This window comes from Oncorhynchus kisutch, linkage group LG22 (genome assembly GCF_002021735.2).
Source record: "Oncorhynchus kisutch isolate 150728-3 linkage group LG22, Okis_V2, whole genome shotgun sequence".
NCBI lineage: Eukaryota > Metazoa > Chordata > Actinopteri > Salmoniformes > Salmonidae > Oncorhynchus > Oncorhynchus kisutch.
Genome location: NC_034195.2, coordinates 15,396,364 through 15,413,451, shown reverse-complemented (window position 1 = coordinate 15,413,451; position 17,088 = coordinate 15,396,364). Strand labels below are relative to the sequence as shown.

Sequence of the window (17,088 nt, the reverse complement as noted above, 5' to 3'; positions counted from 1 at the left end):
CACATGCGGAGATCATCCGTTGACATACTCTGCATCTCACAACGACACAGCGGCTGGAACCAAAAACCTCAAATTTGGACTCATCAAACCGAAAAGACAGATTTCCACCAGTCTAATGTTCATTGTTCGTGTTTCTTGGCCCAAGGAAGTCTCTTCTTATTATTGGTGTCATTTAGTAGTGGTTTCTTTGTAGAAATTCGACCTTGAAGGCCTGATTCAAGCAGTCTCATCTGAACAGTTGATGTTGAGATGTGTGCAGGGTTGCAAACTTTCTTGTAAATTTCTGAAATTCTTCATGGGATGTTAAGCCCGGGATTTTGGGGAATTTTGCTTAAAGTCGTCAAAAGAGTTAGCTTATAACAGTGAACCTTTGTAGTGGGATACACATAAGGCAATTCTAGATCTTGTGGCATATTTGGGCTAAACTATCCCCAATTCAATGAAATTGCAACCCTCTGCAGGCACAGTAAATTCTTCCATTACATGTGCAGTGCACCCTTCCATCACATGTACAGATGATTCTCAAGATCTTGCACACTAATGAGATGCTATTGAGCCCACACTACTACACTGTCTGAGCCAAGGACTACATGCTTTCTGGTAAGTTTTGATTACAATACTGAGTGGAGTGAATATATTTCATATAACATAAAAGCTTATTTGTTAATTAGTAAATAGTAGCCTACAGCAAAGTGTGTTTAAATAATTTCTAACTTGTTAACAATTTTAGTTTTTGCTACCATATGGGTTTAGCTTGCTTGAGTCTGCTAACTGAGGAGTGTTAATTGACCTGTCTCTATAAATGTTTCATTTTAAAACATTTATTTTACTAAGGAATTGTTTAATCTAACTGCTTAACTATTTATCTGCACGTGGAAAGGTATTTTTACTCATTTTTTTTCTCATCTTTACAGGAAAATGCCACGGGCACTATCTGATGAGTGGAGACATTTCACTTCAGCTAATGTAGAAGGAAAAGCTGTGTACATTTGCAAATATTGTGCCAAATCATGTGAAGAATGCAACAAATATGCAGAATCATCTGGACAAGTGCATAAAGTTCCCTCATTGCTCACAACAAGCAACCTCTGACAAAAGTCCCTCTACATCTATTCGAGGTGAAAATTATGAATCCGACGCCTTATCGATAGCAACAGCTCATGGTCCTCCAGGAATCAAAGGTTTTTTGACTCAATGGAGGAACGTAGTCAGAGAAATGCTGATGAATGTCTTGATCGAGCTGTGTATGCAACTGGTTCACGTCTGATGCTCACAGGAAATGTGTATTGGAAGAGATTTTTGAATGTTCTTCGCCCAGCATACACCGCTCCAACCAGACATGCTTTATCTACTAAGTTGCTTGATGCAGAGTTCAACAGAGTTCAAGTGAAGGTCAAGCAAATCACAAAGAAAGCAGACTGTATTGCAATCATCTCTGATGGGTGGTTAAATGTTCCCGGGCAAGGAATAATGAATTACATAATCTCCACCCCTCAACTAGTATTCTACAAGAGCACAGACACAAGGACAACAGACACACCGGCCTCTATATTGCAGATGCGCTGAAGGCAGTTATCAATGACCTTGGACCACAGAAGATATTTGCACTGGTGACAGACAATTTTGTGAACATGAAGGCTGCTTGCTCTAAAGTGGAGGAGTCGACCCTCACATCACACCCATTGGCTGTGCTGCTCATGAAGCTGACTCCATTGGCTGACTCTGCTCCTGAAGGACATCATGGCACTTTATTTTTATTTTTTATTTTACCTTTATTTAACCAGGCAAGTCAGTTAAGAACACATTCTTATTTTCAATGACGGCCTGGGAACAGTGGGTTAACTGCCTGTTCAGGGGCAGAACGACAGATTTGTACCTTGTCAGCTCTGGGGTTTGATCTCACAACCTTCCGGTTACTAGTCCAACGCTCTAACCACTAGGCTACCCTGCCGCCCCAGGGTAGCCTGGATACACTCTACAAGAGAGCCAAGGAAATGGTTAGGTATGTGAAGGGTCATCAAGTTATAGCAGCAATCTACCTCACCAAGCCAAGTGAGAAGAATAAGAGCACCACATTGAAGCTGCCCAGCAACACCCGTTGAGGTGGTGTTGTCATCATGTCTGATGTTCAGACTCTTCTTGCAGATGTAAGAGAAGAAATCCGTACTGCCCTGCCCACTTCACTCTTGCTCCAAGCAGAGGAAACTGCAATTCTGAAATACATAAAAAAGCGTGAAGACTTCTGCCTGAAGCCCATATACGCTGCAGCGTACATGTTGGACCCCAAGTATGCTGGCAAGAGCATCCTGTCTGGTGCAGAGATCAACAAGGCCTATGGTGTCATCACTACCATGTCTCACAACCTTGGCCTGAATGAGAGCAAGGTTCTTGGCAGTCTGGCGAAGTACACTTCCTAGCAAGGGCTTTGGGATGGAGATGCAATATGCCAACATATATCATCAGCCACCTGGTGGAAGGGACTTTGTGGATCTGAGGCTCTTTCCCATGTTTCCTCCATCATCCTCCTAATCCCACCAACATCAGCCACCTCAGAGCGCAACTGGTCCTTGTTTGGGAACACACACACCAAAGCACCCAACAGGCTGACCAATACACGGGTTGAAAAATTGATGGCCATCTGGGCAAATTTGAGGCTTTTTGAGCCTGGCAATGAGCCATCCTCAACAAGGTTGGAAAGTGACAATGAAGATGAGGCCTCAGAGTCTGATGTTTAAGAGATGTTCATTGAGGAAGTCCAGGGAGAAGACATGGACGTCTGAGAGGAAGACAACCAAAGCTTAAGTTTCTAGACTATCATTTTACAGATGTATGTTGAAAACGTTTTTGGGAGATGCGATGGATCATTGGGATCATTCAATATTCCCTTTCTTTTGTTGTTCAGTGAAATTATCACATGAAGAGTCAACTCATTTAATAACAGTTCAATTCGTAACTAAATTGTTTTTTATTTCTATTTGAAGGATTGAATCATTTGCAATTATGTCTACTTATGATAAGGTAAAAGGTTTATGTTCCTTTCTGTCTCCATATGATATGGTAAATATATCCAATGCAAAAAACATCTACATTTAAATGGTATTTGTTAAGGTTTACTTCCGTTCGAAGGAGAGGAGGACCAAACTGCAGCGTGGTTATTTCGATTCATCTTTAATAAAGATAATAACGAACAATACAAAACGTAACGTGAAAAACCAAAACAGCCCTATTTTTTTAAATAAAAAATAATTTATTATCTTCAATACCATTCATTCTTTACAACTCATAATTTTCATACATACTCAAAAAATGGTATTTTAATTTAACTAATTTAACTAAACAAAAACCCCAAACAAAACCTCAGGGGAGCATCTTCCCTCCCCGTCACCGTACAAACTACCTTTCCCTATCTCCCCGTCCCTAATCTATCCCCTTGCAAATCTAAATGACACCCAGCCCTCTAAACCCCCCTTCCACCTCTCCCGAGCAGCGTGCCGCCCCCACTTCCTCTCCTCCCTCTTCATCCTCCCCCTCAAATCTCCTTCCAACCTCCTCACTATCCCTTCCACCCCCCAATCTCTCCCTGTCTTCACCATGTTCTGCCTGGCTTCCCACAGCCCCCGTTTAAAGAGACTCATGAGAAGCCAGAGCAGAAACCTGTCCCAATCCGTCCCTCTCGCTCTCCCTACACCTCTCTCTAACCTGGCCCACGTCAATACAAAATCCCCCCTTACCAAACCTAACAACACCCGTGCCCTAGCCCATACTACTCCGGCAAAGGCACAGTCCCAAAAGACATGGCGCACAGTCTCCTCCCTGCCACAAGAGGATCTTGGACAGGTGGGGGATTGCACCAAACTATACCGGTACATGATGGAACGTACCGGCAAGCACTTATGGAGGCTCAACCAATTCAGGTCCTTGAGCCTGTTGTCCAGACCCCGCGCCTGCACTCCCTCCCAGACCATTTCCGAGATGCCCACTACAGGCGCCGGACTCCCTGCCTTTCTGACCTCCTCGTACAGGTGCCTGTGATCTAAACCTACTCGGGCAACTTCAACCTCAGGGTGCGCACGCAGCCACTTGGCCGCATGACCAAAGTGCCATGGCAGCTGTTCCGCCCGAGGACCCGTGTTAGACCACACCATTACGCTTCTCGCCTGATACGAGAAGAACACCCGCAGGAGGTAACCGGACGGGTGTATCACTGGATGAGCAAGCTCCGTTAACAAGAAAGAAACAAAAATTGTGTCCAGCTTGAGGGGGAATGTGGTACCCCCCTACCTCCCTCCCCGATGGGACAGATCATGCATGCCCTGGCGACCCACTCGCACCTGCCACTCCACATGAACTGAAACACAAGCCTCACTAGAGGCCTCCTCAGACAAACCGGCAATGGGTAGATGTACGCCAAATACAAAAGAGACGGCAACACATCCACCTTTAGGACCAGGACTTTGCCCATAAAAGACAAATACCTAGCCTTCCACATTGCTAGCTTCCTCTGTACCACTGTGATACGCATGTTCCAGTTTAGCGTCGCTGAGCCGGAGGTCTCAAAATGGACCCCGAGAATCCTCAGGGCCCCCTCACAGAGAGCTAACCCCCCAGGCACATCCGTTCTACCGCGCCATCTTCCGAAAAACTTGACGGAAGACTTTGCATGGTTCAGAACCGCTCCCGACGCTCGGGTGAAATCCCCAAAGATGGCAAGGGACCTTGTCAGGCACGAGTCCTTGCACAGTAGCAAGGAAGTGTCGTCGGCGTACTGCGTCATCTTAACACGCAGCCCACCACTTCCAGGGATCAACAAGCCTTCCCCCCCGTGTCTGCCCTAATGGCATTCCCCAGAGGCTCCATGTACAGAACGAAGAGGCGAGCCGAGAGTGGGCACCCCTGCCTGACCCCAGACGAGAGGTCAAAAACGTCACCCAAGTGACTATTTACACTAACTCGGCACCCCGCTCCGACATATAATGTACGAATCCATCCTATGAACTTCTCCCCAAATCCTAATCGACCTAACACTCTGAATAAAAAGGATCTATTCACGCGATCAAAAGCTTTCGCCTGATCTAGCGCTGCTACCATTAAAGGCAGTCCTCTATCTTCAACCCAAGCGATGGAGTCCCTGATTAACTGTAGGTTCCATCTAATAGAGCGGCCCTCTACCCCGCACGTCTGATCCTCATGGACGACGTAGGGAAGGGCTGTGCGCAACCGGTCTGCTAAAACCTTTGCAAGTAGCTTGTAATCTACACACAGCATGGTCAACGGCCGCCTGTTGCCAAGGTCTATATAAAAGGTCTATATAAAAGTGACAGCAAACCAACAGCCATTGATCCCCCCGGGACCCCCGTCTCAAGGATGGCCTTCAAGACTTCGAGGACCACTGGTCCAAGTATATCCCAAAACTTGAGATAAAACTCAGCCGGCAGCCCATCCATCCCAGGCACCTTCCCTTTTCCCATCCTCCTAAGAGCGCTTTCAACCTCTTCTACTGAAATCTGGGCCTCCATCACTTCTCTAATGTCCTCCGGCAACCGCCTGGACAAGTGTTCTAAAAACACATTTCCCTGCTCTACATCTATTTCCCTTTCCTTAAATAAACCTTGGAAATGATCTGTTGTCACCCTGACCATATCCTCTGGTTCTCTAACTATACTACCATTTTCTTCCCTAACGCCATGCATTACTTTCCTACTCTGTCTGGCCCTAACCGACTTAAAGAACATAGCAGAACAAGTCTCATTGTGTTCTAGAAAGCCACTATGCGCACGCTCCAGGAAAGCTCGAGCATTCCGCTCCTGCAACTCCCTGAGCTGCGCCTTTAGGGTTGCGGATCTCTCCCAGTCAAACGACCCGCCGAGGTTGCCTGCCTCGTACTCGAGTTCAATTAACCTTTGGATACAATCCACCTCCCTCCTCTCCTCCCTTTTTTTCCTCTTGCAATACCCTATTATAAAAGCCCTAATCCTCACCTTAACTAATTCCCACCACTCTAAACCCCCCCCCCCCCCCCCCCCCCCCCGCACATGGACCGGAGGCCTTCAAGCCTCCAAAAGAAACCATAAAACCCGTCAACAAAAGCCTGCTCCTCCAGCACATCCCGATCTAACTTCCAGTACCCCCTACCAAAGAGGCAGACTGGCGACCCCACCTGCAGGAGCACCCCGTCGTGATCCGAAAAGAAAACAGGCAACAGCCGCCCAGACAACTTACCCAAAGACCTGGGTACAAAAATATAGTCGAGCCTCCGCTCAACGCCCCTGGAGTTGCGCCATGTAGGACCGGCCATTTTCGGAGTAGTGTGCAGACCACCATCAACCAGACCATGGCAAGCCATTAGCCCAGTAATGGCGCCTGCACTGCACCCTTATTCCTAAATCTGTATTAAAATCCCCCCTATCACTAATTTCCTATTTGTGACACACAGGGGAGTCAGACAGTCCACCATCTCCCTCCTGTCTACCACCACCTGTGGCCCATACACCACCACTAATCTAAATTTACAATCCCTTATCGTGACATCCACCCCTATAACCCTCCCCTGCATTACCACAAAAGAATCCTCCACTTTTACCTCCCTGTGCCCACACAAAATCCCTACCCCCAATGAGTGCACCCCCCCAATACCCCAAACCGACTCCCCCTTGTCCCACTCCCTCTTAAACCTACTAACATCCCCTCCATCCCTCAGGTGAACCTCCTGTAAAAAACAAAAATCAAACCCCACACCCTCCAAATAACTAAAAACCGCCCTCCTCTTAACAAAATCCCTTAAACCCCGTACATTTAAACTAACAAAAGTAAAATTAGACCCCATGTAAGAATCAAATAAAAACATGTAATACACTCAAATTCTAAACCCAGACAGAAAAAAACAAAAACAGGAGACTCACCCGATGCTCCCCTGCTCCATATCTACCGGTGAGAACACCATCCATACTCCTGACATCCCCCCCTCTTCCTCCATCTCACCAACCCAGGATGCAAGAATAGTGTTTGGCTCCGGGGTGCCCTGCACCCTGGGTCTACCCCCACACTCCTCCCCCTCCTCAGTGCTGCAGCTGGATTGGAAAAAAATCGGGGAGGCTGAGTCCCCAAACAAAAAACTCCCCACCTCCTCCTGTACCCAGTCCTGAGTCTTGTTAGGTGTGTCCCCACCCAACAGAAGTTGAGGGCCTGGGGAAACAAGCAGCAACCCAGAGGTTTCTCCCACCCCCATCACTCTCTTGGCCATCCCCTTCCTCTCACTGTCGGCCAATCGCACCCTCCTCTTCATTCTCTTCTTTGGTGATGGCGGCAGTGGAGAGATACCACCCTCCCCCCCTGCCAGCTCCTCCACCATACCCCTCATCTCTTCCACCAGGGCACTTTCCCCCCAGTCCACTTGCTCTTCCACCATCTCCTTCTCAAACACTCCTCCCTCGCTTTCTTCTCTCTCATGCTCCTCCACTCGGTTGCCTTCTTCCGCCGCTTTTCCTGGTTCTCCTACTCCCATGCCTTCTGTTTCCTTCTCTCTTCCATCCTCCGCTTCTTGCTCCTCTTCCTTCCTTGCGGCCTTCCCCTCTGGACCTGTACTCTGGTCATGCTTCCTTCCCCTCCTCTTCTTCCCCCATCCCCCGCTCCTGCTCCCCCCCCCAGCCGCAGACGCATATGACCTCTGACGAGCCGGGCACCCCCGCCACAGGTGTGCTGACGAGCCACACCCGTGGCACGCCTTAGGCTTGTCACAATCCCTCGCCTCGTGTTCCTCAGATCCACAAAATCTGCATTTTCTTGTGCTGCACGAAGCGAATATGTGGCCGTAGGTCATACAGCACCTGCAAAATGGGGGCTGACGTGCATAAAACAACGTCCCCCTGTCAGCCCCTAGGGAGAACATAGCAGGAGGATGGAGGTAGCCACCATGTCCCTTTGGGTCCTCCCTGAGGAGGGCCTGGAAGCCTCTCCTCCCATTCCAAAACCCAAGGGAGTCTTTGAGGCAAAACACACCACATAAATAACCCATGTCACACCCTGGCCTGACCAAAATAATAAAGAAAACACAAAATACTAAGACCAGGGCATGACAGTATTAATATTAATTTGCAAATATTTCTGTTAATTCCCACAGAAAGTTTCCACCTCTGAATATTCCCCAAAATGTGCAACCCTAGACATGTCTGTTACTTGGAACTCTGTGAAGCATTTATTTGGGCTGCAATTTAAGGTGCAGCTAACTCTCATGAACTTATCCTCTGCAGCAGAGGTAACTCCGGGTCTTCCTTTGCTGTGGTGGTCCTCATGAGAGCCAGTTTAAGCATAGCGCTTGATGGTTTTTGCAACTGCACTTGAAGAAACTTACGAAGTACTTGAAATGTTCCATATTGACTGACCTTCATGTCTTAAAGTAATGACGGACTGTCATTTATTTTTGCTCATTTGAGTTGTTCTTGCCATACTACAGACTCGGTCTATTACCAAACAGGGCCATCTTCTGTATACCACCCCTACCATGTCACAACACAACTAATTGTCTCAAACGCATTAAGGAAAGAAATTCCACAAAAGAACTTTTAACAAGGCACACCTGTTAATTGAAATGCATTCCAAGTGACTACCTCATGAAGCTGGTTCATAGAATGCCAAGTGTGTAAAGCTGTCATCAAGACAAAGAAAGGGTGGCCACTTTGAAGAATCTCAAATATTTTGAATTGTTTAACACTTTTTTGGTTACTACATGATTCCATATGTGTTATTTTATAGTCTTGACATCTTCACTGTTATTCTACAATGTAGAAAATAGTAAAATAAAGAATTACCCTTGAATGAGTAGGTCTTTCCAAACTTTTGACTGGTATTGTATGAAGACGTGCATGTGAACACACACACCTCCCTAAAATGTAGCAGGTTCAAAACATTGTCTTTTTAATTTCACCAATTATTTCCGTAACATATCCATGAACCCTGGAGAACCAACCTAAGGGAACCGACGTGTAGTTTCATAATGACCACGAGCTACGTAAGCTGATATTTATACAGCTTTTTATCACATCTTACTGGAGGACAGGAAATAGTGGAATCAGTAGTGAGTCAGCCCTAGTCCACGCCCTGTTGTCACTGGCATACGTACAACACAAGCAGTAACTTCCAGAGAGAACCCCTGCTCTACAGGGGCTATTTGAGCAGTGATTCTCTTATTTGTATTTATTTAGTCTGAACCTAAATGACTAAAACAAGGTAGAAAGTGTGTAGAAAATGCCTACATTTACTTATTTAATCTCTGAAAACTATCTTTCTTCAATCACAGTATTATCAACACAGACTATTATCAGTGAGCTAACTAACAATCTTCATAAAATGGTGTTCTCTTGTCATATACTTCCTACATTTACAATCAATATAGCATTAAAAATAGTTTCCCAGGCTGCATTTTGGCAGGTTTTCTTCCGCAGTGTGATATTGGGTCGTGACTGAGACAACCAGGTTTAATTTGAGTCCTGAGGCAAAACCAGATGAGAAATGTCCAATGAGTACACACCATTCAGTTCATTAACATGGTCATGGAACCTCTAATCTCTCACAAATCCGCTATAGGCCTACAACTCTTCAGACACTACCAATAAACTAATCAGACACTACCAATGAGATAACTATGTCTAAAAACATACAATTACCTTGACCCCAACCTCAAAGCAGAGAAGCCAGCCATAAGAGATGAAAAGAGCCACTGACAGGGTTAAAACCCATTAGCACCTCTTAAATACACTAACCCTTTCTCTTATTCACATCTTTCAAATAGTCCACAGTTCTCCAAGACTAACATTTACACCTGTAACGACTACCTGTCCCCCCTACCGAGCATTAGCACCTGAATAAGAACCTTGTAGACTCCGTTGTGAATGGTTGGTGGGAAGAGGAGGGGTTCACAGGAAGTTTGTGACAAGTTGATAAGAGCTCTTTAATAAAGTGATGTACTTGGTGAATGTGAGCTGTGTAAGAAAGAACTGTGGTTAGCTAACTTCGCCTATTCTCAGTTCTTAATTAAACAGTGTCAGTCACAGACACATGTTTATTTTTGTTTTTCTGTATCTACAGTTGAAGTCAGAAGTTTACATACACCTTAGCCAACTACAATTAAAATCAGCTTTTCACAATTCCTAACATTGAATCCTAGTAAAAAATCCCTGTCTTAGGTCAGGTAGGATCACTACTTCATTTTAAGAATGTATAGCAGAGAGAATGATTTATTTCAGCTTTTATTTCTTTTATCACATTCCCAGTGGGTCAGAAGTTTACAAAACACTCAATTAGTATTTGGCAGCGTTGCCTTTAAATTGTTTAACTTGTGTTGAATGTTTTGGGTAGCCTTCCACAAGCTTCCCACAATTTTGGCCCATTCCTCCTAACAGAGCTGGTGTTACTGAGTCAGGTTTGTAGGCCTCCTTAATCGCACACACTTGTTCAGTTCTGCCCACAAATTGTCTATAGGGTTGAGGTCAGGGCTTTGTGATGGCCACTCCAATACCTTGACCTTGTTGTCCTTAAGCCATTTTCCACAACATTGGAAGTATGCTTGGGGTCATTGTCCATTTGGAAGACCCATTTGCGACCAAGCTTCAACTTCCTTGAGATGTTGCTTCAATATATCCACATAATTATCCTCCCTCATGATGCCATCTATTTTGTGAAGTGCACAGAGAGAGAAAGAGAGAGTGTGTGTATGAACTGTGTGTCTCTGTGTGAGCGTGTGTGTGTGTGTATAAACATCCATATAACCCCTACCTCTCCTTGCTGAGGGCCATCCTGGGTGGGTCTAGGTTGGGGTTCTCCATGGACTCCATCTGTGGGCAGCGGAGGAAGTAGTAGAGGGTGTGGAGGGCGTCGGGCAACCAGGAGACAATCTGTTGGGGCCGGGTGTGGCGGGCCGGGCTGAGCCCCGGGCGTACGGAGCTCAAACGCTGCATGTGGTGCATGGCTCTGGACACCAGGTCACCTAGGAGAGAGACACAGGGAGATGGTGAGGGTGAAGGTGAAATTAGGGCTGTTGCGGTGACCGTATTACTGCCACACCGGCGGACACAAGACATGAAGGCAGTCAAATTCCATGTGAAAGTTTAGTCAAGGTAATTAGGCTTCTACAAGCTCTGATGCTGCTGATGGTCATTAGCAGCCTACCAAACTAACTGCCTGGTATTCAGCATCTATCTATTGTGCCTCTAATTACTATGACATCAATGCAAATGTAATCGAAAATCTAATCGAACACTTCATGAGAGCCCATAAGCTCATGTTGCGCAACATTTCTATAGGTTATGCAATTGCGCGAGGAAACAAAGCAACGGCCTCTACTAAAAAGAGGAGGATCTCATCAGCTTTCTATAGACTAGTCCTACTATATTTATTTCTCAACTTTCCTAATATTAAGCACATTGTTTATCTTTACAACAGAAGTATGCATAACTGTCTGGCATGAAAAGTGTGGCGCAGCAGTCTATGGCACTGCATCTGAGTGCAAGAGGCATCACAACAGACCTTGGTTTGATTCTGGACTGTATCACACCCGGCCGTGATCAGGAGTCCCATAGGGCGGCGCACAATTGGGTAGGCCATCATTGTAAAATAAGAATTTGTTCTTAACTGAATTGCCTAGTTAAATAAAGGTTAAATAAAAAAAAATAAAAAAAATGAACAACAGGAAAAGCATCCTGCATTTTCCCACTGCCCCTGTCTCGAGACAGGTGCATAATAACGGTCCATTGTAAATCAAAACAAATTTCTCACATGTATTATTTAGTGTATGTAGAGACAATATTAAATCAAGAATAGTGTGATGGGTGACAATATTAGCCAATCAGTGAAATTATACAGTGGATTTGGAAAGTATTCAGATCCCTTGACTTTTCCCACATCTTCTTTTATTACTTCCTTAGTCTAAAATGTATTAACTTATGTTTTTTCCTCATCTACACACACACACAATACCACATAATGAGAAAGAAAAAACAGTTTCATACATTTTTGTAAACGTACTAAAAGGAAAAAGTAGAAATACCTTATTTACAAACAGTGGGGCAAAAAAGTATTTAGTCAGCCACCAATTGTGCAAGTTCTCCCACTTAAAAAGATGCGAGGCCTGTAATTTCCATCATAGGTACACTTCAACTATGACAGACAAAATGAGAGAAAAAAAATCCAGCAAATCACATTGTAGGATTTTTAATGAATTTATTTGCAAATTATGGTGGAAAATAAGTATTTAGTCACCTACAAACAAGCAAGATTTCTGGCTCTCACAGACCTGTAACTTCTTCTTTAAGAGGCTCCTCTGTCCTCCACTTGTTACCTGTATTAATGGCACCTGTTTGAACTTGTTATCAGTATAAAAGACAGCTGTCCACAACCTCAAACAGTCACACTCCAAACTCCACTATGGCCAAAACCAAAGAGCTGTCAAAGGACACCAGAAACAAAATTGTAGACCTGCACCAGGCTGGGAAGACTGAATCTGCAATAGGTAAGCAGCTTGGTTTGAAGAAATCAACTGTGGGAGCAATTATTAGGAAATGGAAGACATACAAGACCACTGATAATCTCCCTCGATCTGGGGCTCCACGCAAGATCTCACCCGTGGGGTCAAATTGATCATGGGGGTGGAAACGTCATGCTTTGGGGCTATTTTTCAGCAAAGGGACAACGACGATTTTGAGTGAAAACCTCCTTCCATCAGAAAGGGCATTGAAGATGAAACGTGGCTGGGTCTTTCAGCATGACAATGATCCCAAACACACCGCCCGGTGTCTGTCATAGTTGAAGTGTACCTATTATGAAAATTACAGACCTCTCTCATCCTTTTAAGTGGGAGAACTTGCACAATTGGTGGCTGACTAAATACTTTTCCCCCCACTGTAAGTACTCAGACCCTTTGCTATGAGACTCGAAATTGAGCTCAAATGTATCCCGTTTCCATTGATCACCCTTGAGATGTTTCTACAACTTGATTGGAGTCCACCTGTGGTAGATTCAATTGATTTGACATGATTGGAAAGGCACACAGCTGTCTATATAGGTTCCCACAAACCAAGCCATGAGGTCAAAGGGATTGTCCGTAGAGCTCCGAGAAAGGATTGTGTCGAGGGACAGATCTCGGGAAGGGTATCAAAATATTTCTGCAGCATTGAAGGTCCCCAAGAACACAGTGGCCTCTATCATCGTAAATGGAAGAAGTTTGGAACCATCAAGTGCTAGTCAAATAGTGAATGAGAGACTGATCAAAAGTGCACCGCCTGCACAAAAAAACAATGCAGAGCTCATGCCTTTCAAGCTACTTTTTTCAAATCATCATTAGAGTCGCATCATGCAGCCTGACAATGTATTAAAAATAAAAACATATAGCCCAATGTTTGTAGAACAACTACAGTTACATTAATAAATTAAGCATATAGGAGTACCTATTTCTATGTTAACTGCTCAACACAGAATAGCCGCATATGCCCACTTACTTAAATTGTTTGGAGAAAATATTTAGATTTTATTCAGCTTTGTTCAATTGTATTCTTCATACTATAAAATAATTTACAATAATGCCATGGAATTCTAATGCACATCTTGTCTGCTAAATGAAATAGTGTAGCACACAGCCATTTGGCATAACCACATCAGGACCTAACATAAAGACAAATCTAAGTCTGCTATTCTGTTCTTCTGAAATAGACTACATTTTCTTCATATCATGCTTCTTTAGACCCGTCTAAAATAAATAATCAATTTATTGTGAAGGTGTAGGCTATACATGGATTTATTAGACTTTTTAAAATGTATATGTTCCAAAGGTCTGCATCAGTGGCTTATAGGCTATGCAATGGAAGCCAGGAGATACCAAATGTGTTCATGTTAATTAACGGTTAATTACCATGCGACCGACAGTTATTTGCCTGACAATCACCAGCTGATGGAATTTCGTGACCGCCACAGCCCTAGGTGAGATACAACTTCAACTGTATGTACTGGTGTGTAAGTTTACATACACCTTAGCCACATATATTTAAACTCAGTTTAATCCAAGAAAAAATTCCCCGTCTTTGGTCAGTTAGGATCACCACAATATTTTAAGAATGTGAAATGTCAGAATAATAGTAGAGATAATGATTCATTTCATCTTTTGTTTTATTTAATCACATTCCCAGTGGGTCAAAAGTTTACATACACTCAATTAGTATTTGGTAGCATTTCCTTAAAATTGTTTAACTTTAGGTGAAACGTTTTGGGAAGCCTTCCACAAGCTTCCCACAATAAGTTGGGTGAATTTTGGACCATTCCTCCTAACAGAGCTGGTGTAACTGTGTCAGGTTTGTAGGCCTCCTTGCTTGCACACGCTTTTTCAGTTCAGGCCACACATTTTCTACAGGATTGAGGTCAGGGCTTTGTGATGGCTACTCCAATACCTTGACCTTGTTGTCCTTAAGCCATTTTGCCACAACTTTGGAAGTATGCTTGGTGTCATTGTCCATTTGGAAGACCTATTTGCGACCAAGCTTCAAATTCCTGACTGTTGTCTTGAGATGTTGCTTCAATATATCAATGCATCCCCCTTTTTCCTCCAAATATAACGATGGTCCTTATGCCCAAACAGTTCTATTTTTGTTTCATCAGACCAGAGGACATTTCTGCAAAAAGTATGATCTTTGTCCCCATGTGCAGTTGCAAACCGTAGTCTGGCTTTTTTATGGTGGTTTTGGAGCAGTGACTTCTTCCTTGCTGAGCGGCGTTTCAGGTTATGTCGCTATAAGACTCATTTTACTGTGGATATACAAACTTTTGTACCTGTTTCCTCTAGCATCTTCACAAGGTCCTTTGCTGTTGTTCTGGGATTGATTTGCACTTTTCACACCAAAGTACATTGATCTCTAGGAGCCAGAACGTGTCTCCTTCCTGAGCGGTATGACGGCTGCGTGGTCAAATGGTGTTTATACTTGCGTACTATTGTTTGTACAGATGAACGTGGTACCTTCAGCCGTTTGGAAATTGCTCCCAAGGATGAACCAGACTTGTGGAGGTTTACAATTTTTTGGCTTATTTCTTTTGATTTTCCCATGATGTCAGCGTAGATGTCAGCGTAGATGTCAGCGTAGATGTCAGCGTAGCCTAGTGGTTAGAGCGTTGGACTAGTAACCGGAAGGTTGCAAGTTCAAACCCCCGAGCTGACAAGGTACAAATCTGTCGTTCTGCCCCTGAACAGGCAGTTAACCCACTGTTCCTAGGCCGTCATTGAAAATAAGAATTTGTTCTTAACTGACTTGCCTAGTTAAATAAAGGTAAAATTAAAATAAAAAAAAATGTCAAGCAAAGAGGCACTGAGTTTGAAGGTAGGCCTTGAAATACATCCTAAGGTACACCTCCAATTGACTCAAATTATGTCAATTAGACTATCTAAAGCTTATAAAGCCATGACATAATTTTCTGGAATTTTCCAAGCTGTTTAAAGGCACAGTCTACTTAGTGTATGTAAACTTCTGACCCACTGGAATTGTGAAACAGTGAATTGTCTGTAAACAATTGTTGGAAAAATTACTTGTGTCATGCACAAAGTATATGTCCTAACCAACTTGCCAAAACTATAGTTTGTTACCAAGAAACTTGTGGAGTGGTTGAAAAATGAGTTTTAATGACTCCAACCTAAGTGTATGTAAACTTCAGACTTCAACTGTACATATAGGTTGATGTGTGTGAGCAGTAGATACATAAATACCACACACACACACAGCTAAAGGTCCACGCACACATGTTCATAAAACAAACAAACACACCACACAGTGTTGGGTGAACCATTTACCACTACAGCAATACTCAGCATTGGCCCCCTAGGCTACATCACCCAGCAAAGGATTTCCCCCTTTCTTTCCTTAACCCATTACATTATTTTCTTTTCTTAACCGATTAGTAGTGCCATTACCAGTAAGCACAGCCAGACCAACCCAGTCTAAACAATCATTAATCACTAATGACGTTTGCACTTAATGGACTAGTCAGACAATGACTGGAGGGCTTTTCACACTACTGAGCTGAACTGAGTGGTGCCAAACTAAGCTGTACGGAGTTGGCCTGTACACACATCCATCATATAGTTGCTGGAACTGTGCTGAATAGGACAAAGTGAAAAGAAAATATCCGAGCCAGCTCAGTTTGGGTCAGCGTGATAGTGTGATAGCCAGGGAATGGGAGTACTACGTGCTGTGAGGCTACACCAATCACCAGGGTCAGGGTCAATGTAGCCACTGGGCTGCTTCATGGTTATTGAGATAATTCAACCAACAAATGGTAGGTGTGGAGTCAGCTCTCAATGGTGGGTTCCAACTTCCCACTATTCCTTTGATTCTTTGATTCTATTCCTTCTTGAGAGTGTTGGCTAGAGAGACATTGTTTTTTAAACTTTATTCATATGGATTTAGGTGGGTTACAGGTGTGCATGTTACAGTGCATGATGTCATAGCATTTTACTGTCAGCCATTGTTGCCATTCATGCTCATTGAAACCACCAGAAGGCATCTTTGAGGGTGTCTTTATGAAGCTTGTTGGCACTTGCTTACTCTCCAAAATAATCCTACAGAGGTCCATGCAGGACAGACATTTTGGTTGCTGTAACCTATCTGAAAGAGCAAAACAAGTTAATTAATTTCATTGACATGAAGCAACCATAGCCTCAGCTACTATAGCACAGAGATATAAATGACCTTCCTAAATAACATATGAATGTATTTCTTCGTGATTGTGTATATTAAATAGATTTATTAGACTGGCAGCTATAGGTAGGCTACTCGTTGAGCATACTGCGCAGCAGACCTTCATGGCGCTTTGAGGATGAAATGCTCAGTAAGTTTTTGTCTTTTATGATATTTATCTTAATGTAGGCCTACTGCTAAAATACACATATTTCAGTAAATTCAGGGACATGTGGGTTCAAGGTTCTTATTGAAATGAGGTTATTGAAATGACATGGAGCTGTTGGCCTAAGGGTCCTATTTACTGTAGCTGTTTTAGTGTTGCTTACTTATTGGCATGAAGGCCTACTTCAATATACAGTATATCAATCAATAATTCATTCATTTG

At 43.8% G+C, this 17,088-nt stretch overlaps 1 protein-coding gene across 1 annotated transcript in view; it reads right to left on the bottom strand.

Annotated features, from left to right (window-relative positions):
* abtb2b (ankyrin repeat and BTB (POZ) domain containing 2b) overlaps nucleotides 1–17,088 on the bottom strand; it is a 146,355-nt gene that overhangs the window by 31,668 nt on the left and 97,599 nt on the right. Inside the window, exon 3 of the mRNA XM_020455657.2 lies at nucleotides 10,768–10,978. Coding sequence (XP_020311246.1) covers nucleotides 10,768–10,978 — 211 coding nt within the window. The remainder of the gene's footprint in view (nucleotides 1–10,767; nucleotides 10,979–17,088) is intronic.